Source organism: Ambystoma mexicanum, chromosome 7p, assembly GCF_040938575.1.
Source record: "Ambystoma mexicanum isolate Mex_15411 chromosome 7p, UKY_AmexF1_1, whole genome shotgun sequence".
Classification (NCBI taxonomy): domain Eukaryota; kingdom Metazoa; phylum Chordata; class Amphibia; order Caudata; family Ambystomatidae; genus Ambystoma; species Ambystoma mexicanum.
This window is the reverse complement of record NC_090939.1, coordinates 893,797,321-893,823,374: the sequence shown is the minus strand read 5'-3', so window position 1 is coordinate 893,823,374 and position 26,054 is coordinate 893,797,321. Positions and strand designations below refer to the sequence as shown.

Here is a 26,054-nt window from a genome sequence, read left to right as displayed (position 1 = left end):
AATTCTCTGGCTATTATGGCGAGGTATGACAGAGATGTGGCATCGTTAGCACCCATACTAGAATATCTGCCAGACGAACACAGAAAGGCTGCGAGGAAGAAGAGGACAAACATCTGACGTTGCTTTTTTGATTATTTTCGATGACGAGGAAGAGGACTGCCTCGAGCAACTTATTGACCTTGATCGCCTCGACTCATGACGAGATTTAGTTCTCGATTCTCTCAAGTCTGTCTTTTGCAGACTTGAAAGACTCTACCCCCACTGCTATCTTACCTTGGCGTTCCTTAAGAGCCGTGTTCGACATCGCCCTTTGGGGAACCCCTCAAGTGGATCTGTTCGCGACCGGGGCCCACCGGAAGTGCGATCTGTATTGCTCAAGGGAATTTCCCCCGAGAGGAGCTCTAGGGGACACGTTCGTAGTGGACTGGGTATATCCACTCTTTTACGCGTTTCTCCAGTCCCTGTGATTCCTCATGTAATCAGGAGGTTGAGAAAGTTCAGGAGAACCATGATCCTAATTGCCCCGGACTGGGCCAGGAGGACGTGGTACCTGGACCTTCTGGACATGTCCATCTGCCCTCCAATACGTCTTCCACAAAGAGAGGATCTTCTTTCGCAATAGGAAGGTCGGCTTTTCCATCCAGAGGTCAAGACACTTCACGCCTGGCTTCTGAGAGGTTGAGATATAAGGATTGGGACCTCCCGGATGACGTTATGGAGATTTTGCTTTCGGCCAGAAGGCCAGCAACAAAATCCTTATTGCGGTGTCGTTGGAAGAAATTCAGTAACTGGTGCAGGGATAAAAATGTGGATCCTTTTCAATGTACCATTCCCATGGTGCTTTCCTTTCTATTACATTTAGCCAACTCGGGGCTCCAAGTTGGAACTATTAAAGGAAATTTGGCGGCGCTATCTTTCTTCAAGCGCTCCTCAGAAGAAGTTTCATATTTCAAAATGCCTTTAGTTATCCAATTTTTAAAGGGTTAACAAATACATTCCCTCCTACACCATTCCAAGTTCCCATTTGGGATTTAAATTTAGTATTAAAGTTTCTTATGTGTGCCCCTTTTGAGACTTTACATTCTTGTCCTCTAAGGCTCCTAACTTTAAAAACGGTTCTACTAGTGGCTCGAACTTCAGCCCGCAGGGTGAGTGAGTGGCAGGCGCTCTCTTGCAAGTCTCCTCACACGGTTTTCCACAAGGATAAAGTTGTTTTAAAGGTCTAGCCCTTTTTCTACCTAAAATAGTTTCCGATTTCCATCTGTCACAGAAAATCACTTTACCATCCTTTTATCCTCCTCCGCACGCTAGTAAAGAGGAGGAAAGATTCCACAGACTAGACCCTAAAAGGGCTCTTAGTTTCTACCTATCTAGATTGGAAAGATTTAGACAAACAGATCAGTTGTTTTTCGGTTATACTGGACACAAATTGGGCCTTGGTGTGTCCAAGCAAACTATATCCAGATGGATTATCCTAGCAATATCTGAATGTTACAAATTGGCTGGGAAGGAGCCTCCAGATGGTTTAAGGGCTCATTCAACCAGGGGCATAGCAACTTCCACGGCTCTTCAGAGGGGTGTCCCAGTGCAAGACATTTGTGCTGCGGCCACTTGGACATCAATGCACACTTTTACAAAACATTGTTTCAACACCACTTCTCACCAAGGAGGCCTTTTTGCAAAAGCCGGCCTTCATTTTGGGCGTTGGAGGACACAATCCATTCGAAGAACAAGTTACTTACCAACTGTAACGTTCTTCCGACTGGATGTTCCTCCCACGTATTCCTCATCGACCCTCCGAACCTACCCCTCTGTACAGTTCTTACGCTTGTTGCACTTGTACTTCCTTATGAGCCTGACATCTGCCGACACAAAATACAACTGATGCAACCATTAACATTGAAAAAACAGAACTGAACCAACGGGCGCGGCTCGAGCCCTTTATACGACTGATGACGTTGACGCTCGATGGTGACCTTCGAGGGACCAAGCTACACGGCCTCGAGCACAGCGCCCTCTGGCGAAATATTTTTCTGAAAGCAGCAGCAAGCTGGTGAATATATCTAAGATGAGGAATACGTGGTAAGTAACTTGTTCTTTGCAGAGATTGCCTTTGGTGGAGTTGTCTATTTCTCGGAAGGCCTAAAAGCTGACTGGATCCTATGGTGGAGAGCTGGAGGCCATCCTTGAATGTCGAGTGATTACTAGGTTAGAATACCTCTACATAGAAATACAATCATGCATTTTCTCTCTACTAACTGCATTACCACTACATTTTTAATGATATGGTACTATGCACTTTGAGATTAGCTCCTGACTAGAATGTATACCCTTTAAATTACAAGATCATTAGGACTATTCAGAGTTCTATTGCGGTTTGGACTGGGAACTTATGAATGTCATTTTGTAAAGTGTTTATGTAAACTGCTGATGTGAATCATTAACAGTATTAAAATGGAAATACGTGTAGGACTTCTAGGGAATCCCACATTTTATCTGTCTTGTGATGAAATTCTAAAGTAGATATAATTACAGATTCTAATGGTTATATATAATGTTTTTTACTTTCTAGATATTGAATGAAAATTAATGTATGCCCCTGATGAAGAGTGATGCATACTCGAAACGCGTTGGGCCATTTTACAAATAATAAAGACAGATTGCTTTATATACAAATTCTAAAATTGTCAAGTTACATTATTGCTATATTTGAAATTGTGCTCTATGTTTAGAGGTGACAATACTAATTTTTGATTTAAGTACCCTATATTATTTGGTGAACATTACTAGGACAATCTGTGTTGGGGAGACAGATGCTAAAGTTTTCCTATAAATGCGAGTTTAGGCTTAGGCCATACAGAAAGTGTGCAGGGGATGCAGGTTTCCTAATGGTGACCGATAGGTCTTAAAGTAGGAGAAGCGCTAATTACCCTCATCTTTTAGTTTGTCCATTTGGATCTTTAAGTCTAGGAGAGCCGATTCCGTCCCGTGCCCTGGTCTGAAGCCTTATTGTCGCAGGCCTAATAGGTTGTTTAGTTCAAGGTGTTTTTGGATTTGCAGGCATGCTGCTCCATCCAGGATTTTTTGTAAAAAAGGTACTGTAGTTATAGGCCGATAATTTGTGGGTACATTCTAGTCTAAGGTAGGTTTTATTTTTTGTAATTTTAGGATCCAAGATTTTTTAAAGTGGATTGGGATGGTGCATGATTCAAAGGAGGCGTTTATAACAGTTGTGATGAAAGGGGCAAGCTCCTCTGCTGCATCTTTAATAACAGTGGCTGGGCAGATGTCTCCATTGCATCTTGAAGGTTTGAGACTAGTGATGATTTTCTTAGTTTCAGTTACTGTTATTGGGGTGAACTCACACTGTGTGTGGCTTTGATCTGAATTATCGTTAGTCTCCCAGAGTTGGGGATCCTGTGATACGGAGTTTTTTCTTCTCAATTTTTCAATTGGAGTAGTGTAATTGTATCTAGCAGAGCTTGCTGGATTTTAATGCACCATTTAGCGTCTTTGGGACAAGATTCTTGTGGTGGCACTGGGGATTCCAGTTCCTTGGGGATTTTAAACAGTCCTTTTGAATCAGAGTTGGCATTAGAGATTCTATCGTCGAAGGTGGTACTTTTGGTTTGGATGATGGCCTTTTAATAGTGGTTGGACGCAGTGGTGAAGATTTCCTTGTTAGAAGATGTAGGATTTATTTTCCAGTTACCTTCTGCATTTCTTTTAATACTACTTAGGTTTTTAAGTTTGCTTGTATTCCAAGTGTTTAAGTGAGCACGAGGTTTAGCTTTATGCATTTTTAGAGGGACAACTTTGACGATGGCTTGTTGTAAGGTGTCATTGTACAGCTCGATTAGTGCTGAAGGGTCCTTCATGTCTAGATTCAAATGGTTGGTTAACAGGTGGAGTAAGGGCAGAAGCTTTTCAGTTGTTATATTACGTTTATTTCTCGTGAGCGCCGGTGGGGCTAGGTTCAGGCAGGAGTTTACACTAGGAGTGTCCTGAATAGTGAAGGTGATGACATTGTGGTCGGACCAGGCGCAGGGTGAATTTGTTAGGATTTTGGTCTCGCAGTTGCTGTCTGCCAGCCAGGCCAGTGTTCTGCCTTTGCACTGTGTGGGGGTGGTTATTCTATGGGTGAAGCCTAACCCTGCAAAGATGTTGGCTAGTGATAGTGTAATTGTCTTTAGCATCATTGAAGCCTTGGTTGAAGTCCCCTAGCATCATGATTTGAGGGTTAGGTTTGAAATTGCTGGTCTCACAAGTTCCTGAAGACCAAAGTTTTAAGCACATATCAAGAGCTACAGAAATTCATCAGTGAGGGTTTCCGAATAAGTAATACAGACTTTATACCACACTTTGGACCTGTGGTGGCTAGGAAGCCCTGAGAGAAAGCCTAGAGACCTAGCTAAAGGGGAAGCAACATTATTTAGTTACTAGTTCTAAGTGGCAGTGCCAGATATGATTAGATTGTTGGGCGGAGGACATTTTGTAAATTATTATAATAATTATTTTTGACGTCTGACTGACAAGCAACTTTTTTAGTTAGTTTGGTTAAGCAGGGAAAACCCCATAGCAATAGGGCAAGATGTGCCTCTTTATTATTTTTGTCAAATTAAGAATATGCAAATGTCCTACTTCTTTTTCTGATTGGCCACAGCAACCAATGCTCAGAGTCTTTGTACCTAGATGTATTGTACAGCCACCTGCCTTGTAAATGACAATAAAATGTGTTTATTTTTTAAATGTATTGTGATACTAGCTGGGGTACTGATTGAGTGGTATCTCATGTGCCCTGGAGGATGTTGCTCTTGTCCTCTGGGCGGCAAGTCGTGCTGATGTTTGTTGTTGTTTTTCAGAAGCTCTTGATATTGATTTTCGCTTTGCATCCTATGGAGCTTTTCCAAGTGATGTTAGTTTTTTTGTGTGGCATGTTTCAGTCACTCAATGGCTTCAGAACATTTGAGAAAAGTCCAAGAAAGATGGATTGTGCTCTCTTCTCGTGAATGAGCTTAAGTAAATTGTAACCTTGCCAGTTCTCATATTTGGAGTGGCCTGATAAAATAAATATATTTGTTTTAATTCCCTTTAAAAATGCTTTAATAAACACGTTTGAACTGCATATAGTAGTAATACATTTCAAAGGAATAACCAACACTTCGAACATTTTGCTTCAGACACTTTTCAAAATGTTTCCTCCTTCAAGTACCTACTGTAGTGAATCGGGGTGAGCAACAGTAAATGAGGGTGCATACAGAGTGACTTTTTGGCATCCTAACATAGACTAAAATCTTGCCCCCTCACAAATGAGGAGTCCATGTTCAACGGTGTGGATTTGTATAGCCGAACAAACATACACACATACATACATTCCGCTTTACATATAAAGATAGTTTTCACAGCAGCACACAAAAACCATGAGAAAATTCCAAACTTCAAAATGTGTTTATATAAAACGAATATGCTAGCTGAAGTTGTGACACATTTCAAAGGACTATTTGTCATATTCCTGAGTAATTCTTGCAGCTATGTGAGGGCATTTGTTGGTGATAACCTGAAGATGATAGGAGTACACAAGCATTTGATTGTAAGCCCCCCAATATTAGGAATATCTCAGCATTTTAGGGCAATTCCTGGCCAATGATAGGAGTATCTAGACCTTTGATGGCAATATATAGCAATGGTAATTGTAGAACTAACGATACTTTTGATGGCAGTCTCTGGCACTGAACAAAGTGCCGGATATTTCATAGCAATTCTTGGCAATAGTAATGAGCACCTGAAAATGTGTTGTCAATCCCTGGTATTAGGGTTATTACCTTTGTTTATATTAGAAATAAATGGTATTTGATGCAAATATGTCATATGATGTGCAGACCAGCGTGTATCATGGCAATACCAGACAAACAATGGTAGTACTACAACATATAATGGCAAATTGAGAAAGGCTGAAAAAAATACCTATGAAATGCCTGCGCAAAATCTGTCGGTGCTAATTTAAATGGTTCTAAGATTAGTATCCATCATGTAGAAGTAGCATCACTTTTGGAACTTTACTGCGGAGGAAAAAAATATTGAAACAAATAAAATCTAAACTGCTCACCAGCATGCATAAAACCTTATTATCGAAGATGGTTGTTATTCTGCTTTCTACTTATGTTGTTTTTTTTTTTTATACAATTTTTGCAGATGGTGAAACTTCAAGAAATATTTAAGGCATTTTATCTCGGAAAACACAGTGGCAGAAAGTTGCAGTGGCAGTCTAATTTGGGGCATGCAGTTTTAAAAGCAGAGTTCAAAGAAGTAGGTCCATATAGTTATACTAAAAATTGTATGTTTGTTATTTGGAGTAAATTTAATGTGGGTGTAACATGAAGGAAAATTATACTTAATAGAGTGATTAAGTTAAAAGATGTAATCAAACAATTGTAAAACTTAGAGTGTAACTCACTAGAACTATCAGGAATCTTTGTTGTAGTGTAGCTGCTGCAAAGCAAGATGTAATGCTCAACACATCAGATGGGTAACGTTTTTTTTAAATGTTTAATGTACTCATTTATGTGAATCACCTATACTGATATACAATTATTTTTAAATTTTGCATTAAAGGTACTCTGTGGTAGGCAGTGATGGAAGGCCCCGTTACCTAAATAGGTTTGTTACACACACACATATTTGACCACTTTATCATCTTCACGTTCTAGACCAGAGGTCCTATTTTATTTCTCCCTCACTCCTAGAGGCAAATCAAAGAAGTCTAACATTTAAATGGGATGAATAAAAAGCTTTGAATTTTATCACAAGCTTGCAATTGCTCTTGGCAGTTTTCCATTCCATGGTTTTTCAGCCTTATGTGTATTTACACGAGAAAAAAAGTATGTAAATCCAGTTAGGCGAGAAAAAAGAGGAAGTCTAGTCCAAAATGCTAGGTTTCATCTCTTGTACATGAGACCAACAACCAACCTCGCATGTATCAACTCAGAGGAAGTACACAACCACCTGCTGGGTGTTCCCTCTCTGTGATGTACTACTGCCTCACTGGGATTTGTGATGAATCCAATGGAGTCATGACAGATTTCCCGGTGGTGACCTCCTCCCATGTGGCATGGGGACGTCAGCCGCTACCTGATTCTGACCATGTGAGAGGCTATATGAGTGAGGATCACATGGGAGGAGACAGCTACTGGGTGGATGTCATGGCTTTTGCCCGCTTTCACATGAGGAAGATCCTCGAATACCCTTGACCTTTTCCATTAAAGAAAGACCCTCTTATTCCCAGGACTTTAATGACCTGACCTATTGTCAGCTGCTTGTCCCCCCTTGTACAGTAAGTAAAGAAACCTCTTGTTTTTCGTTAGGTCAAAATTCATTTTTTGACATAGATACACAGCTCCAACAGAACATTTTCGGCTTCTAATACACCTTTGTATGAAGAGGTCCGCTCACGTAAATCGACTGAGGAAAATGAATACAATTTTATATATCCAGTGACATCTATGGACTCAAATCCAATAATCCCTGAAGTACTGAGATGAGGAGCATGAACGAGTTGGTTTAAGGTAACAGAAGCTTAATGCGCAGACTAGTTCTCTAGAAATACCTGTGAGTGGGACATTTAAAGTTGGCAACCGCTCTACTGGCAAAGGCAGCGCAGGAGAACATTTTGGCTCTAGAGAGAAGGCTTTTGAGGGCAGGAGACACATGCCTGTGTGGCAGAAGGAGGAACGCAGACCCAGACCAAGAAGTGCTATGAGTACACCGGGAACCCCAAGAGAGTTCATGGGCGCTCAGCAGCTCGACTAAGCAGTGTCCTCCAGACCGAGACCTGCAGGGAAGCAGGCATGTGACTGCAGAGCCGCAAGGACGTCTGCAGCATCCAGAGTGGGAAGCAAGCCGCAGAGCCCTGCTGCAGAAGCACGAGCAGGATCAGCGATGTTGGAGAGAACCAGTGAGTCGACCGAAAGCAAGTGGGGACCCAGAGGCACAGTTTGAACAAATATTACCTCAGACAGATATCCGAAACCGACCACAGTATATACAGTTTTGGTGATACAGGGGAGTATACCAGGGAAGTAGCAAAGCTACAAGGAAAACTACAGAAGAACAGTGTTTGTTAAGTAAATGGATATACTTGTGTTTAAGAAAGAGCGTGTTGCCTAACGGGAAGAATGTGAATCCAGGAGAAGCACAAAAGGCAACTGTTAGCAACAGAGGCATTGCCATCCATTTCAAATCCAGGGGAAGGGAACCACCCTCTGGGTCCAAGGTCTTTCACCTTGGTGAACATTTTTGTTGGAGTTACTCTAATCTTTAGTTGTGAACACATTTTTTGCCAGTACCAGTTAGAAGACATTTCCTTGCACACTTTATTATTCTTTTATTTGTAGTGTGAGGGTCAGAATAGGACGTTTTGATGCAAGGACGGCTTTTCGTTTATTGACATCCTGACAGACAGATCCTTAGTTTTGGTTTACAGGTAGGGAAAATCCTTTTTAGCATAGGGTCAGAGAGGCATTTTTCCAACCCATTTTCATTTGGACGAAAGTCTTTAACCAAGAACATGAGAACGTTGTGTCCGGCTTCCATTTCTGACCCCTCAGTTTCGACCCAGTGTATGCATTGCCTTTTGGTGCTGAGAAATTTGAATACTGATTCGAACAACCATGATCTTGATCTTTCTGGTATGCTAATAGAAGACCTGTTACAGTCATGCTGGAAACATTGCTTCTCCTCAGTGGAGTATCCCATGCCGGAACGTTCCGTTTACGTATGCTTACAGCAGTGCTTCACTCCAATACCTGGACGCTGAACCTTCCTGCTTGGCTTTTAAAGGGTGGAGGCACTGAGAGTGGGATACATTTGACTAGGTTCTTGGTGTAATTCCTCTCTGAGATTGCACAATCCACCAAGTCCACAAATGCTTGTCTTTGGCTTAAGTTTGCAATTCGGTGCTGCGAGAGGGGTGATGACCACTTGGCATGCCTCACTGGCACAGTTCTGCAATTTTTGATGTTTAGTGCAAAGTCGGGTTTAAATATAGGAATGGTCACGGTCTATTTGGTTGCCCTCTATTTTCAAGAGGACACTTGAGCAAGGATTCTGTTTTGATGTACTTATGCTGTTGGTTCTTGACGAGCATGAGAAACCCCTTTCTAGCAAGACCATGCATGGTACATCAGTGGGATATGAATTTGGTCCTTGTGTTCCATATGATCCCCTTGAGCCTCTGTGTTGTTATTCCTTTAGTTTGCTTTCACTGAAGGGTTCCTTTCTAGTATCCATTAATACAGCCAATAGCATTTTGAAATTTCAGGCACTCTTGGTCTATCATTTGTCTTCCAGTTTCCTCTGGATAACCTCATCATTCATATCATTTAATACGTTTAGGCAAGCTAATTTCTTCATTCAAATATGATTTGCTCTGGAATCAGTCTTGTAGGTGTTTGGGTGAAACCCCTTCAGCTAGGAATCTGCATTCAGCCAGGCTGCAATGAACTTTAGGTGAGATATGACTTGCAGATTGATATCCGCAAGGTGAAAAATTGGACTAGAAAACAGAAAACTAGAAAACAAGCATTCTCCTGTTATGCTCCTATGTTCAGGAAGGTACTGAAGACACTGCTCATCTACAAATACGACATTATGCAATCAAAGGTTACTGAAGGCCCCCCCCTTTGCTTCCACTCGCCTTTGCCACTTCTACTCAATAAATACTACACTCCTTTACTAACAGTTTCCTAGGTATGTTTGCACTATATAATGTACCCACATACATGGCCCATGACCTTTCTTCCATTTTAAGAGAGATCTCTGGAATTGGTGAAGTCAGGGCTCCACTGTGCCTGTAAACAAGATAGGCTCAGTACCTCTGACACTCAAAACTGAGTAATCAATAACTTGTACACCCCCAGAAAAGGGTTAATGGAAATTCTGGTGCCACAATCTAGGAACATTCCTCAACACCCCTCTACCAGTGATCAGGCTTGAAGTAGGACTACGGAGTTCTTTGACCTTAAGATCTCACATAAGGTATGTAAGTCTGGCTAAAATACACATTCATAGCTGAAGGGGTTTCTTGTGGCGTGGGGGGGGCATGCTGGGGAGGAGTAGAGAGATGAGGACGGGCCAAACTATATAGAGATTAGAAAACTATAGAGAAGACTGTTTTCAAGGGCAGTGTGATCAATCCAATGGAGTCATCACAGATTCCCCATCAGTAACCTCCTCCCATGTGGCCAGGGGATGGCAGCCACTTCCTGATACTGACCTGGGGGTGGTTATATGATGGAGGATCACATGGAAGGAGACAACTTTTTGGGAAATGTCATGGCTTCATAGGATAAAACACACCCCCCCCCCCCTTTCCCACCAGAAAGACCCTTTTAATACACCAGTTCCAAATGTCCTATTGTCATTCTAGTCGGGCAAACACCTTTTACCCAAACCCCCACAACTCCCATATAACACCTTTTTGTTTCTGCCATTGTGTGAAAAAAACATCCAACAGTTAGACCCCAACTCCCATAACCACTCAGGTAGTGAGACGCGGAAGAGGATCACAGAGTTTGTGCAAAGTGACAGGAGCCTAAAGTACAACATTCAGGCTGGTTTTATTTCCAAGCCGTTAGTGCGTGGGACATTTTAAAGACTGCAACTGCACTTTTGGATCGAGCAGTGCAGGAAAAAACGTTTCCACCCATGCTGAGGCTCACGAACTCGAGGCACACCGACGGAGCTGGCAGAGCGAGAAGGCTGCCGGGACAGAAGGAGAAACACTGCATTCGAGCAAGATGGGCCGTGGAGCTGCTCAGAGCTGTTCAGGAGCTCCTGGAGATCAGGCCGCTCAAACAGATGGTGTTCTCCAACCTGGTCCAAAAAAGAAAGCTGGTGTGTGATCGCAGAGCTAGGCAGAACGCTGGAAGAATGTCTGCACACTCCAAAGTGGAAAGCAGGTGATGGAGTCACACCGCAGAGGCGCAAGCAGAATTGGAGAGGCTGGAAGGAACCAGTTAGTCTGCCCAAAGCAGCTGGGGACCCCAGGGCCTTCCTACAAGTGCCCTGCTGAGGTGCATCTTAGGACAAATATTACCCCCCGTGTTTTTGCTTCCTGCAAGTGCACCAGAAGGGTTTGGTACAAAGTTGCCAGTGCAGGAATGCAGTCAAGGCAAAGTACAAATTCAGCACCCAATAAGACCAATGTTTGAAGGCAGGCAAGGCAAAGTACAACAGCAAACCCCAATCGACTATAAATGCATGGGATGCCAGTGTGGTGAGAAGTTTGAGCAGATGTTAGCATAGACAGATAAACAAAGCACCTCATGGTGCATGCTATAGTGGTATAACCAAAGAACTATGAGAAGTCCTGGCAGGGGAGTAAACCAGGCAGCTGACTTTGTGTACAGACTCCTGGCAGCAAACAGTGTATCAGGTGATCTGTAAAGTTACAAGAAATTCTACAGAAAGTCTTTCAAAGAACTTTTAGCTTGAACAAGAATTTTGAGTTCAGTGAAGACACAAAGGAACTGTTCGCTAAAGAGACATTTTTGTCATCCTATTTCAGAATCCAGGGGAAGCGACCATCCATGGAATCAAAGGGTCTTTTTACCTTGGAGAATATTTTCGTTAGTTATTCTTATGCTTTTGAACACTTTTTGCCAACATCAAGCTAAAGACATTTCCTTGCACTCTTTTGTTGTTTTGTTTATAGTGTGAGGGTCCGGATGGGACGTTTTGGACACCCGGGTGGCTTTTCAGCTACTGACATCCAGACACAGACAGATCCTTCGTTTTTGGTTTCTAGACAAGGATGTTCCTCTTTAGAATAGGGCCAAAGAGTTATTTTCCCAACCCATTTGTATTTTTTTAAAAAAGGCTTTACCCAAAAACATGACACCTTTTGTGTCTGTCTTTCATTTCTGGCCCCTGACAGCAGCCAGTGAAGCTATGAGAGCGCAGAAGAAGTGGAGTTGCTTGGAGTAAGGCCAAGAAGAAGACGAACAGTAGAGTTGTAAATGGAGCGCAAGCGTGCAATATGATAGGCCGGAGGGCCCAACAGAATGGAGGAACAGTTGAGTCTGGAGAAAACGAGAGGAAATTACAAGTGTAGTAGCATGAAAGGAAAGATCAGGTCGTGTTTTCCAGATAATGAAAAGGTGATAGCGAAAAGAATGAGCAATAGCAGAGATATACGCAGAAAGTGAAGGCTCAAAGATGACGCCAAGATTTCTGGCCAACTTGGATAAGGGTAGCAGAGAGGGAGAAAACGGAATTGGAAGCAGGAGGAATTGGTGAGGGGATGGAGGAAGAAGGAAAGAGAACCTCAATTTTTATGATTAAGATGAAGATAGATGGCTCTCATCCAAGATTGGATGGCAAGCAACTAGAGCGGGAAGTAAGAAGCGAGTCAGATGCGAATGAGAGAAAGATTTGTGAATAATCAGCATAGAAATGATGAGAGAACCCAAATGAAGTGATTATAGAAGAGTGGTATAGTGTACAGAGAAGGGAGCAGGGTAGTGAACAGAGAAAAGAGGTGAGGACCGAGTATAGAGCCCTGAGGTACACTAAATTGAAGGGGGAAAGTGGAGGAAGTAGTTAGCCCAGGAAACCGAATAAATGCAGTCAGAGGGAAATGAGTGAAACCAGTCAAGAACAGAATTATGAAGACCAAGATGTGAAAGAGTGAAAGGTGTACAATGGTCTACAGTTTCAATTGGTGCAGACAAGTCGAGTAGAACAAGAAGAGAAGACTACTTCACATAGCATGCAAATAGTAAAGAATGTGTAACATATAGGAGGGTTTACTCCTACTTCCTCCTTTTCTCCTTAATGTATGGGCGTCCCTCGCTAGGGACGGGAACAGAACTTTTTTCCTCAGAAAAATCATCTTCCCCTTTAAATTTAGTTGCGCGTGGGGGCCCGGCCCCGGGAGCATGTGCTCCCTTGACTCCGCCCACCGGCGCCACACCTCAGTCCTCTTGTACTCGTCAACGGGAATGGACCACTTCACCTGAGCTGTGGTTGAGGCCCTTTTTCCTCATAATTCCACGCTACCAGATCTTCCCTAGGGAGATTTGGCCCTATATTCTAGCTATTTACTAGCATTCTCTTTGTTTTAGAGCAATAAATACTCCATCCTCCAGTGCCTACGCCCCTCCCCGGCACATGTCGACCGCAGCGTGCTTTAGAAGGTGCCCAGCTCGCCACTGATCCTTTGCCACCTCCGACCCGCACCTGCTCTGCCTCCGGTGCCTGGGTGAAGACCACGGCTGGGGCAGCTTTTCGGCATCCAACACACTTACGCCACAGGCTCTAAAGAACAGGTTGGCCAGGTGGAGGGAGTTGTTCTCCAGATCACCACCGGAGCAGATCAAGGAGTAAGTGTGCAGGAAGACTAAACCGAAGACCGAAGATAAGTTTAGTGTTCTCCAAAGCCCCCTGCAAGTGCGACTCTTTTCCAGGGAAACAACCAAGCGCGAGGGGCCTATTAGGCTTTAGTACTAGCAATGGTTCCAAGGCTCTCCTAGCTACCGGCCTCACGGCTGAGGGATCCACGGATCCTCCCGGTCCCAGAGCTGAGGGGCCTGGGGGCTATGGTACCGGGGAATCCTCAGAGGGGCTCTGGCCTACTACCGGGTGCAGGCCAGAACCTACGCTCTCAAGCAGACAGGCGGGGAACATACCCGGGGCATCAGTCGACACACATTGAGCGTGTGGCGCAGTGTAGGACAAAATGGCTGCACACCCAGACAAAATGGCAGCTAGTCAGGAGGCCCACACCTCCAGCGAGCCTCAAAGTCCTGATTACACTACAAAGGTGGAATGGTCGCCTATGATCACCTCATACCTGACTACATCTACCCAGGGGTGAATTGAGACCAAAAAGGAGAACCTTGTGTTGCTGATGCTATGCTAGCTGCCGTTAACCAGAAACTGTGGAGGGAAATGGCGGACTTCCTTCACGGTCTAGTCGTCCATAGACGAGCGCGGTTCCGGGCCGGTCTGGCAGAAGCAAAAATTGTGGCTCAGGACTTAATGGAATCATCGTTGGCGCACATAGACATGGCAGGCAGGGACGTATGTGTGGCTACAGACATGAGGAGACCGGTGTGGCTCATGGCCACTAGGTTTAATCCTGATGAACGGGATCGTATCCTTGACCTGCTTTTCATGGGAGGGAGGGAGCTTTTCTTCCATTCATCTACTGATGAGGAGCTGGATGGGAAGAGCTCCCAAACAGCCAAATCACTGGCCTTACTGGCAAAGCCGACTGACAAAAGTTTCAGCCAGAGCCACGCAAAGTCTGCCGGAGGTTGTAGCTTCTGCGATTTCAGGGGTTTTCAGGAGGCGCTGCACCAGGCAACCTGTCGGGCTGCACCGCTGTAAGCAGCAGAAGACCACACACAAAGGCTTTTTTCAGTCCGCCTCCCAGACGCCAGACTCGGAGGGAAAAAAAGCAGTGACTGGGTCATCCGGATCAGATCCACAGCTCTGTGCTGGGGGCAGGCTTGCCCTTCACTATCAGTCCTGGTGGACAAGGTTTGCGGACTCATGGATGCTCTATGGTTTCCCTGGGCTTCCACCTACCCATAACTTAAATTTCCCCTCTTTCCCCCCTCTTCCGCAAATTGACAACTCTCCTGGCGGAGATCCGCTCGCTAATAGCGAGTCATGCAGTGGAGGAAGTCCCCGCCCCCCCTGGTCAACGAGGTTTGGGATTCTACTCCCTCATTTTCGCCATGCAGAAAAACAACTAGGCAGGACTGAAAGTTGTCTTAGACCTTTCTACCTTGAACCTTTTCCTACCCCTTCAAAAGTTCAAGATGGTTGCACCAGCATTTATAGCGGAGTCCCAGTGTGGGGGAGACTGGACGTGCTCCCTGGATCTAAACGATGTACACCTACATGTTCCAATTTGGCATGCCCATCGATCCTTGCTACAATTCCGGGTCATGGGCTTCCACTTCCAATACAAGGTTCTCCTTTTTGGTCTTAATTCAGCCCGAGGGTCTTCACAAGATTAATGAACGCAGTGGCAGCATTGCTTAGATCAGAAGGTCACACCTATATCCGTACCTCGACGATTGGCTGGTACGAGCGGATTCCTCAGAGTGGGTCGAGAACACATCAGCCAGGCTTATGCACACACTATACGATCTTTGGTTCTCCATCAACCTCAATAAGTCGCAGCTGCAACCAACTCAGTCCTTGACTTTCTTGGGCCTCATTTGGGATATGAACACGGAGAAGATATTCCCCTCCGCAGACAAGGTGGCAGCGATTAAAGCTGCTGTTGGCCATTTCCTGAGAAGAACAGTAATGTCGGTATGGTGGTACCAGCACCTGCTAGGTATTATGGCAGCCTTTATTCTGGAAGTGCAGCACAGCAGGCTCAAAATGAGGAGGCTGCAGCTACATTTCTCGACATCTTGGAATCAGGAAACTGGCTCCCAAGTGGCATTGGTCAGCATACCAACCCACCTCCACCAGGACCTCCTTTGGTGGAGGATAGACTCCAATCTCCTGACAGGCAAACCATTCAGACAGGATCTACCGTCATGAGCACTGGACCAAGAACACAGACACCACACCATCAGGTGATGGGGGTAATGGGTCACAGGGCACATACACACAAGGGGCCCGGCTGGATCCGTCCTGGCGCCTTTGGCGCCATGCTCATGTAAGGATGCAGCGAGAACACTTTATTTTTGCGCAGGAGTGCTTAATTTACAAGGACATTTTCCACATGCATTTACTCAGGAAACATTTACCTTGAGCATACTGTTGGGGTGTGGCTACCAGGCCCAGGCTGCACGTGCAGACTCTAGGAGTGGCAAGCAGAACAGGACTAGTGGGCATGGCCCCAGGAGCACAGCTATAATAAGCTGCTTCATCCCCAATGCCAGCGCTTTGCGTTACTTTGAATTCTCATGCAAAGTACCATGACCACGTCAGTCATGTTCAGGCAGTCTTAAAAAAACTTTGGCAACATAAGCTATATGCCAAACTGGAGAAGTGCTTCTTTCATGTCACAGAGGTAGAATTCCTTGGCTTTGTCCTCACACCACAGGGCGTACGCATGGACATGCGCAAAGAAGATGCTATCCTCCACTGGCCTTCACCAACATCCACAAAGGGAGTACAGTGTGTGCTCGGGTTTGCCAACTTTTATCGTCGATTCATTCCCAGGTTCTCTCAGATTTTCCATCCAATTACCTCTTTGCTACGAAAAAATATAAACAATTTCATTCCTCTGCAGAGGAAGCCTTTCAGAAATTGAAGCAAGCTTTCATGACCGCACCAGTTTTACGATATCCACGACCAGAACTAACGTGCGTGGTTGAAACCAATGCATCCAACATAGCAATGGGAGCAGTCCTGTCAAAACGAGACCCTGAAACAGGACAGTTGCATCCCGTAGCGTTCTGGTCTCGAAGTTCTCCACCCCCAAATTAAACTATGCAATTAATGCTAAAGAATTGCTAGCAATCAAGGCAGCATTCAAAGCCTGCAGACATTGCCTTCTCGGAGCTAGACATACAGTTACCGTCATCGCAATACCTAAAGACTGCTAAAGCACAATCTTCACGCCAACTCCGCTGGGACCTCTTTGCGGTATACGATTTCATAATTACCTACAGACCCGGAGTACGCAATGGAAAAGCAAACGACATGTCACGTATGAGCGAGAAAGAGGAGTCCTTCACTACACCAGACCCTGTGGCTATCATCCCGGAAGGAGGGATGCTAAGCACGATTGCCACAACCACCTCTTTAGACGACTTAAAATCTAGTCTACAACATTCAATGAATCACGCAGCACAACGAGTTTGGTTATCAAAAGGAGACAGACATACCATCTTGAACAATTTACCATACTTTCAAGGACGGCTGTACGTTCCAGATAAATAACTACAGAATCAGATCATAGCCAACTATTACAATTAATTAGTTGAAGGACATCCGGGAATAATAAAAAGCCTAGCTAAAATAAGAAAAAGCTATTGGTGTCCAACTTTGTGAAAAGACATTGCCCAGTTCATCGCAACTTGTGGTCTCTGCGCACAAAGTCTCGAAAACAAAGTCCTGCAGGTCTGCTACATCCTTTGATGGTACCCCCAGCCCAATGGCATACGCTGTCAATGGATTTTATTACAGATCTTTCATCCTGCATCGGATACAACACCATCTTAGTCATCGTAGATCTGTTCTCTAAAATGGCCCACTTTATTCCTCTGAAAGGCCTTCTGACAGTATCTGCTCTGGCTACAGTGTTTCTGGAACAAATTGTTCGGCTACACGGGTTCCCATCAATACTAATATCTGACTGAGGGACTCAGTTTGTCTACGCCTTTTGGAGAAGATGTTGCAAAATTGCCAAGATCGATCTTTGATTATCCACAAGCCATCATCCCCAAACCGGTGCCCAGACCAAACGGACCAACCAGACCCTAGAGCAATACATAGTGTATGCTGCAAGAAACCTAGGATACCTGGAAGGAAATACTTTGGCTAGCAGAATGCGCATACAACAACTCCATCCACACCAATACTGGGCAATGCCCATTCTACACAGTGTACGGACGACAACCACGGACATCCGTTTTTGATCCACTGGAGTCATTGGAAATGCCAGTGGTAACGACCTTACACAAGACATCAGGTTCTTGAGGAAGCAGCAGAACATCTGGCCAGAGCCAAAGGGAAACAAAAGCAGTTTGCGGATCGACAAAGAGACAAGGTTTGGTTAGCATCCAAAAACATTTCTTTGAAAGGACCATGGGCCTTCCAGCCCCGATACTTGGGACCCTACACAATCAAAGCTGTGATTAATCCTGCTGCCATGAAGTTAGAATTACCATCTCACATGCAAATCCATTCAACAAAGGTAGCAGGCGCCCCTCTCTCGGAAGAACAAGGCATGATAACCTGTTCAGTGGTTGAGTTCGCAGCCATCTGCTTTTTGCTCACTGTACCTTTCACAGATGGGAAATATACATTTGCATATCAGTCTTTGTCCCGCCCACATGGGCAGTCCAACACCAAAATGCTATGGCAATTCCTCTCTGAACAAGAGTTCCAACATCAACCCCATACACGTTTTTCAGCCTTGTTGGGCATCATCAGTGAGGTGAATTTGAGCCTCTCTAAGCACAGTGAGCAGGGAGTCCACGTCTGGTTGCCCCCAGGTAACCCAGGGTGACCAACCCCAAGTTCTTTTAAAGAATTCAACAAAGGTAGCAGGCGCCCCTCTCTCAGAAGAACATGCAAATCCACCCTGTATTTCAAGACTCCCTTCTAAAACCATTGAAACCAGGTACACGGATCGATACTCCACCGGACCCCGAAATAATCGAGGGAGAACCAGAATTCGAAGTCAAAAGTATCCTAGAGTCTAAGGTAGTCCGGTCCAAATTATACTATCTTATATACTGGAAAGGCTATGGACCTCCAGACATGGGAACCCAGGGAGCATGTCCACGCTCCACGATTGATCAGGCAGTTCCATCGCAACAATCCCATCAAACCAGGAGAGGAACCACCCTTGAGAGGGGCCTTGAGGGGGAGTGCTGTCATGAGCACTGGCCCAAGAACACAGACCCCACACCATCAGATGTTGGGGCTAATGGGTCACAGGGCACATACACACAGGGGGCCCGGCTGGACTCCGTCCTGGCGCCTTTGGCACCATGCTCATGTAAGGATGCAGCGAGAACACTTAATTTTTGTGCAGGAGTGCTTAATTCACAAGACATTTTCGACGTGCTTTTACTCAGGAAACACTTTCCTTGAGCATACTGTTGGGGCGTGGCTCTCCAGGCCCAGGCTGCACGTGCAGTCTCTAGGAGTGGCAGGGTGTGGCAAGCAGAACAGGACTAGTGGGCGTGGCACCAGAAGTACAGCTATATAAGCTGCTCCATCCCCAATGCCAGCACTTTGCGCTATTTTGCATTCTCATGCAACATGACGCTCACCGCCGCTTGGACCAGCTTACTTACCCTTTTGGAACCCAGCGTTTATCCTGCATACTGACCTCCTTAAATCCAGCATTCATCATTTCATCTGCGTACTCACCTTCAGAAACTCAGCGATCTTGATCCTGACTCCGCGCTCCTCATCCACGGAGTCGGGTCCTGTGATGAAGACGAAAGACAAGGTTAGACAGCTGTCGCTCAGCAGCCTAGGATCGCACCGCATTGGAACTACCCGTGCATCCCTAGAGACCACTCACCCGCTACCGGACCATCGTGGCTTCATTCCTTGTTCGCTCCGGCTGCCATCAGCTCCGCAACTGCTGCTGGGCCCAAAATTCTTTCTACATGGGGAGAGATCAAAAGAAAGACGTTAAAGAAGGAGCGGACGACAATACCGGAACGAAAGAAACAAACACAGCAAAAGAAGGCTGAAAGCAAAACTAACTATACAAACAAAACAAAAGTCACCAGGCGAGGAAAGACAAACAAAAACACTCACCTGGAGAGAAGTGGATTAGTCGCAGCTGGACTGGACTACCACACGCAGGGACCAGTGAAGGAACTTGGTCCCAGTCAGACAAGCGCCCCTGCCAGAAGTAGCAGGACGGAGAGCTCATCAATCAAGATAATCAGGTAAGCCTTCTAGGTGCAGCGCAACCTATGGGAACCACATCCTGGGTGGAAGGGTCTGGAAGGGGACCTGGATCACAGACTGGCATACTTGCGTCCCCTTATGTTCTCACAGGAGCAGTCCTGAGCAGCACTACCAATTGCTGCAGTAACTGTATAAGTGCAGAGGGAGAAGCCAGATAAGGGCAAACTAATCCCCGGGAGGGCAGCAACAGTGCTCAAACGCCTCTGCAGAGACCAGGTGAGAGTAACATCTACCAGCTTATACTATCACCACCGACTCATCCCTCCAGGGGTGGGGAGCCACCTTGAACAACAAGTGTCCACGGCCTCTGATCAAGACAGGACCATGGCAGGCACATAAATTGGCTATATGGCTAGCCTTGACCGCCTTTCTACCAGTAATCAGCGAAAGACCGGTCTGCATTCAGACGGACAGCTCCACCTACATGTACTACCTCAACAAACATGAGGGCATCAGATCTCCGCCTCTGTGCAGGTTGACAGTAGACATTTGGAAATGGGCCCTCTCAAACAACTTATCACTCTCATCCGTTCATCTGCCAGTGGTCTCCAACCTAGAAGCAGACAAACTTAGCAGGTTGGGGCTAGACAATTACGTGTGGCAACTGAACGAGAGGGTCCTGGAGAGATCTTCCCCAAATGGGGCCATCCACAGGTAGACCTGTTCGCATCTCGCACAACAGGACATGTCCCCAGTTTGCGTCCTGAATTGGTCGTAGCTCAGCTGCACCGGGGGATGCATTTCAGATTTGGTAGGACGGCTTGTGGGCATACACATTCACACCCAATCCTCTGATACACAGGGTTATATGCAAGGTCAGGAAGACTGGATGACTGCGTCTCATTCTCATAGCGCCACAGTGGCATGCTAGACCATGGTTCTCGGACCTGTTAGTCGACTCAGCCATCAGTTTCCCTCCCACTAGCACTGGATCCACTACTATCCGAGCAAGGGGGGGTCAGTACTCCACCCCTCCCCGGAGTAGCTAGCCCTAGCAGCATGGTTCCTGAGCAAGTAACCCTCCAACACCTCCATTTGTCACAAGACAATCTGGACATCGAGGGGGCAAGAATTGCATCTAATAGTTTAGTTTAGATTATTATTTATAGAGCGCACCTAACCGTGCGCTTATGAAGGAGTTACAGAAGCGTACAGGTAGAATACAGAGTAAAGTCAGGCTTGTCGATCATAGGTTACAGGTTGGTCGATTTACATAATACATATAAGAGCATGGAATTGTCACCAGCGTTTACATTTTGGTTGACTATCAATAAGATACTAGGATCTAGTACAAAAGCAAATGGACCAGGTACTGCCACTGGGTCAAGGACAAGGGCATAGACCCCTTTAGGGTTCACTACAGACCATGTGATGTCCTTCCCAGCACATCTAGCACACACTGGAATGCATGTGTACACGTGCCACACATACCTGGCAGCCATTGGTGCGTATCGGACTTCTGGTGACAATTTTTTCTCCATCTTCAACCCCGAAGTAAAAAGGCAACTTGCAGGACTAACCAGACTGTACCCACCTGTTAAACGTCCACACCTGGTCTGGGATCCTAATGTGGTTCTGGCAGCCTTAGCTCCTAAAACATTTGAGCCCATTTCCTTAGTAGACATCAGATTGCTGACCATTAAGGGTGCCCTCTTGATAGGCCTCACCTTTGCGCGCAGGTTTAGTGAGATCCAGGCACTCATGCCTTCTGAACCATATACCATTTTCCAAGGGGGACAAGGTAGTGCTACGGTCACACCCTTCCTTTCTTCCAAAGGTAGTGTCTTGGTCCCACCACAATGAGGATATTGTCCTTCCTACGTTCTTCGCAAACCCGCAGGATGAAGCAGAAAGGGCCCGCACTGCCTCGACGTCACAGGAGCACTTAAGTTTAATTTGGATAGAACTAAGGGCTTCAGCTAATCAGACGCTTTGTTACTTTCGGAGGGTCAAAACCAGGGAGTCAAGCCTCCAAGGCCTCTTTAGCAAGGTGGATGGTTTTGGCCATGAAGGAAGCTTGCGAGGGGCAGCGCATGAAGTTTCCAGCAAAGATACACGCTCTTACGGTCAGGGCAAAACTACTGCAGTGGCATTCCAGAGACCTGTACCTTGGCAAACTATCGGCAAGGTGGCCACGTGGGCCTCCCCATCGGCCTTCTGCAAGCACTATCAGATGCAGTATCCGGCGAGGTGGTCCTGAACTACCTATTTTCCTAAGGAGGTTCACATCTCTCCACCCCAAGGCTTCAAATCAGTGGTAATCGCCCATACAGTATGGAGGAAAGGATTTATAAATTACTCACCGTAGTGACTAACGTACTCCTAGTCCATCGTCCCCTTTCCTCCATACGTCCCCGCATCCTCCCCCTGAAAACTAGCGTGATTAGGCAATTATAATGCAGCCAGATTGTCAAAGGGGACTGCAGTGTGGTGCCAGTGGGCGGAGTCAAGGGAGCGCATGCTCCCGGGGCCACGCCCCCTCGCACATCTAAATTTGAAGGGTAAGATGATTTTTCTGGTGAAAAAGGTTCTGTTCCCGTTCAATATTGAGGAAAGGGGCCTATAGACTAGGAGTACGTTAGTCACTAGGGTGAGTAACTTATGTCTGTCGATTGATGCGGACGGAATCCAGATTGAAAGGTAAGTAAACGTGATTAAGATGGGCAGAGACTTGGATGTATACAAAACGTTCAAGAAGCTTATATAAATGGGATTGGCGAGATGGGACGGAAATTAGAAGAAAGAAAAGGGACAAGACCTGTCTTTTTCGGAATACAGAGATAAAATGCATGTTTAAATTCAGTTTGGAACATTGCAGAAGTTAAGGAGTTATTACATTGGAGTGTCAAATAGGGAAGAAGCAGCGGTATGGGTATCAATAGTGAGGGTTCATGATCAGAGGGTGCAGCAGTGGGATGTGCTCGAGCAAGATAAGTAGCAACCTCTGTCTTAGAAAGAGGAGCAAATAAGGGCATTGTTGAGGGTTGAGAGGGAAAGTGAGAAATGAGAGGGACTATGCGTGAGTTTGGTAAAAAAAGAAGCACAAAAAAAGAGTAACTTTACAAGTGAAATAGTTAGCCATGTCAGAGGCTGAAACGGAGGAGGTAACAAAAGGGACTAGGAGGTGAAGTTCTGAAAATATGACTAATAACTTGAAAAAGACTGGCTTGGGCAGTAGGTGTGAGAAGGACAGCATAATGTAGCCATTTGGCAGCCACCAAAGAGCTGTTGTAAGAGACCTGAAGAGAGGATAGTAGGTTAAGACCTGCAAAAGATTTTTTTCTTTCATGGACGCTCAGCCTGATGCCGAAATCGACAGGATAAGCGAATGGAAGGAGTGAGCAATGGTCAGGGGAGGTCTGTGAAAGGGAGAGAAAGGTGTGAGCGGATGAAAGTCAACAGTAGATCGAAGAAAGAGAAAAAGTTAGCTGAGTCAGCAGCAAGAGTTTAGAAGTCATCCACAAAAGGAAGAAATAGAGGAAACCTTCATATATGGAGCGGTGTCAAAGGAGTGGAGTTTACGCCGAAAGTAAGCGAAGGAGAAGGAGCTGAGGGGGAAGAGAGATGACGAGAGGATAAAAGAAGAAAGTAGCTCAAACTGTAGAAGTAAACGGGATGGTGAAGATCCATTCAAGAGAGGAACCAGAATGGTGTTGGGGGAGAGGTAGGGAGGGGGGACATTGGGATTTGCAAAAGATAGTAACAGTGTAGTATAGAAAGAAAGGGGGTCGAAGCCTGAGTGGAAGAAAGATGAAGATTAATGTCTCTGAGAATAATCAAAGGAAAGTCAGCAGGAAGGATAAAAGATGGCAAGGAATCCAGATCATTATTGGTGTATGTCTTAGGAATTGGGGCAATTCACTTTCTGTAGGGAGAGTTGGCATCCTGATTGATTAGCGCTTGCCATTTGATAGCTATCGGGACTATGCTGTTAGTGGAATAAACCCATCCACCATATTAATTTTTAGAACTGTGGTGTCGCACTGCATGCTGCGAGTGTGTATGCTTGCGGGTTGTTTATATACTCCTATGTTCTGTCCCCTTTGCTCCATACTTATGGGTGTCAATCCAACAGGGACGCACTGAAGGAATGTGCATAGAAAAATTGCCTCTTTCCCTTTAAATTTGTTGTGCAAGAGGGACTGGCAGTGTGGCTGTGGCCAGCCCTGCTGACTTTGCCCTAGGGCAGCGCCCATCCTTCGCTTTTTCCTCCTTCAGCACACCTCCAATGTTGAGGGATTAATGAAACTGGAACCTTTCACTTAACCTCGCCTAAACACTTTAATGCCAGCCCTCCTCCCTCTACTACTCTCTTCCTCCCTCTACTACTCTCTTCCTCCCACTACTACTCTCTTCCTCCCACTACTACTCTCTTCCTTCCACTACTACTCTCTTCCTTCCACTACTACTCTCTTCCTCCACTACTCCCTCCCACAAAACAAACACCCTCCTTTCAGTCAGTACATTAACTTCTACTCACTTGCCCCCCCCCCACACACACACATTCACACTGCATAACCCCTTTCACTCCAGAGCAAAAATACCTCACCTGCTGCACAAATCTCCTCCAATAGCCACTGCTCCCTCTTTCCTCCTGCCGGTCTCTTGGTCCTCCAACTCCATTTAATTCACTATAACTCACACTTCTTATTACCTGCTCTTATCCTTCCTCATCAGTTGGTATTAGACAGCTATTTCTGGCAAATCAGACCCTGTCTCCCCCTCCAAGGGTTTGCATTCATGAGGAAAAGGAAAAATTAGGGGGCTTAGCCCCACCCATTTTTCAAGGTTGACCTGCCGTATGTCATTCATAGTAGTCAAAGTCCAAAGTTTTTGGCCATGTTCTGGGGCTGTTTCTTGGTAAGCGTCTTTGGGGATGGTGGACCTTTCTCCCCCCTTTTATACCTGCTGGTCTAGGGGACAACTAATTGGTCACAAGATCTTGCCAGCTGGGTTCCCCTGTCCCATGGTGTAGCTCTTTGTGTTGTGAATATGTGCTGCTGTGGTTGTCTCTCCCTCTCCTGGCAGTGTATGCAGGCACACTAGTTTATCGGTGGAGTGGTGAACTCTCTCCTTGGTGCGATTTTCCTGTTGCTATTGCAGGTCCTGGTTTCTCTGCACTGGGCCAGATATATATTATTTGTCCGTTGCTACAGACTCCCTGCACGAACCTAGTGGATTCTGAAAATAAACAAGAACTGACAAGTTTTGGTTCCATGAGTCATAGATGTGACAGGGGTCTGCAAGCATACATGCTGGTACAAAGGAGGGATGGGGTAAAATAAGACCTCTTTCTGATGATTGTCTCCCTGAGAAAGGACTCTGGTGGGCTCCGTGTGTTGGCCTTCAACCCTTGACAGAAACCTGGCCTCTTAGGCGCACAGACGATTACCCAGGTTCTCCTTGTGAGGGAGAAACTTTCAATGTTGAGTTCTTTCCTTCAAGCTAGATTCAGCTCCCAGATTATCATAAAGTTGATGAATCAGTGGCAGCACACACAAAGACCCATATTTGTAGGTTTGCCTGATCGAAGCATTCGATCTTGCCAGAGCAGTCTTCCAGGAGTTTCTGGACCATGTTCAGCTTTGCTCTTTTTCACTGAGAAATAATCATGCCGCCTTCATACACAGGAGATAGGATTCATTGGCTTCTAATGAAACTGAGTTTGGGAGAGTTTTTCCCACTCGGGCGAGAGTGCAGGACCTCAAGGCTATCAGAGTTTCTGCATCATCGGCAGACTGCAGCCCGTTTGTTTCAGTACCTTCTGGGCCTCATGGCTTCCGGCATTCAAGCAGTGCCTCGTGTAAAGAGGAGTAGTGTTCGCCTACACCCTTGTTCCTCTTGGAACCAAGATTTGGGCAGCCAATCCGGAAAAAACTTTATTCCATCAGAGGTCTCACTTGATCTGAAGTGCTAGTGCTATGACAACAATTATTTCCATCTGGTCCCATTTCAAAATCCCCTCTTATAACATTTGATATTTTCAGACCCCTTGTTCACTGGATGAGGAAGCACTGTAGGGCAGCTCAAGGTACATTCTCTTCGGACTCAAGTAAAGTGCAGCTCACATACACCTCTAATAGCTCACCATTTTCAAAGTGCCAGTGTAATTTCTCATACCATGCTTTCTGGTAAAGGATGGTAGCATGTTTGCAATGTTTTACACAAGCAAGCAGGGGGGAGTAACCTGGTTTCCTTATGCTTATTGATATTTAATTACCCGCCTAATACCGGAGACCACACTTAGCATGTAGCTGGGATTCAAACCGGTGTTGCTCTGTGTCTTTCTTCCAAGACAAACGCTTTTCCCCAGAACTATCCTCCTGGATACGTTGCCATTAAGTTATAAAATGGGCTCTCCTATATTAGCTGTTCACCTTACAGGGGGCTCAATATGGGGGCAGACATGTCCAGCGGTCTCT

General features: G+C 45.6%; 1 protein-coding gene across 1 annotated transcript in view; it reads left to right on the top strand.

Moving 5' to 3' along the window:
* Window positions 1–26,054, top strand: part of CUL4A (cullin 4A) — a 2,221,838-nt gene that overhangs the window by 1,903,279 nt on the left and 292,505 nt on the right. The window contains exon 16 of the mRNA XM_069637151.1: window positions 6,193–6,306. Coding sequence (XP_069493252.1) covers window positions 6,193–6,306 — 114 coding nt within the window. The remainder of the gene's footprint in view (window positions 1–6,192; window positions 6,307–26,054) is intronic.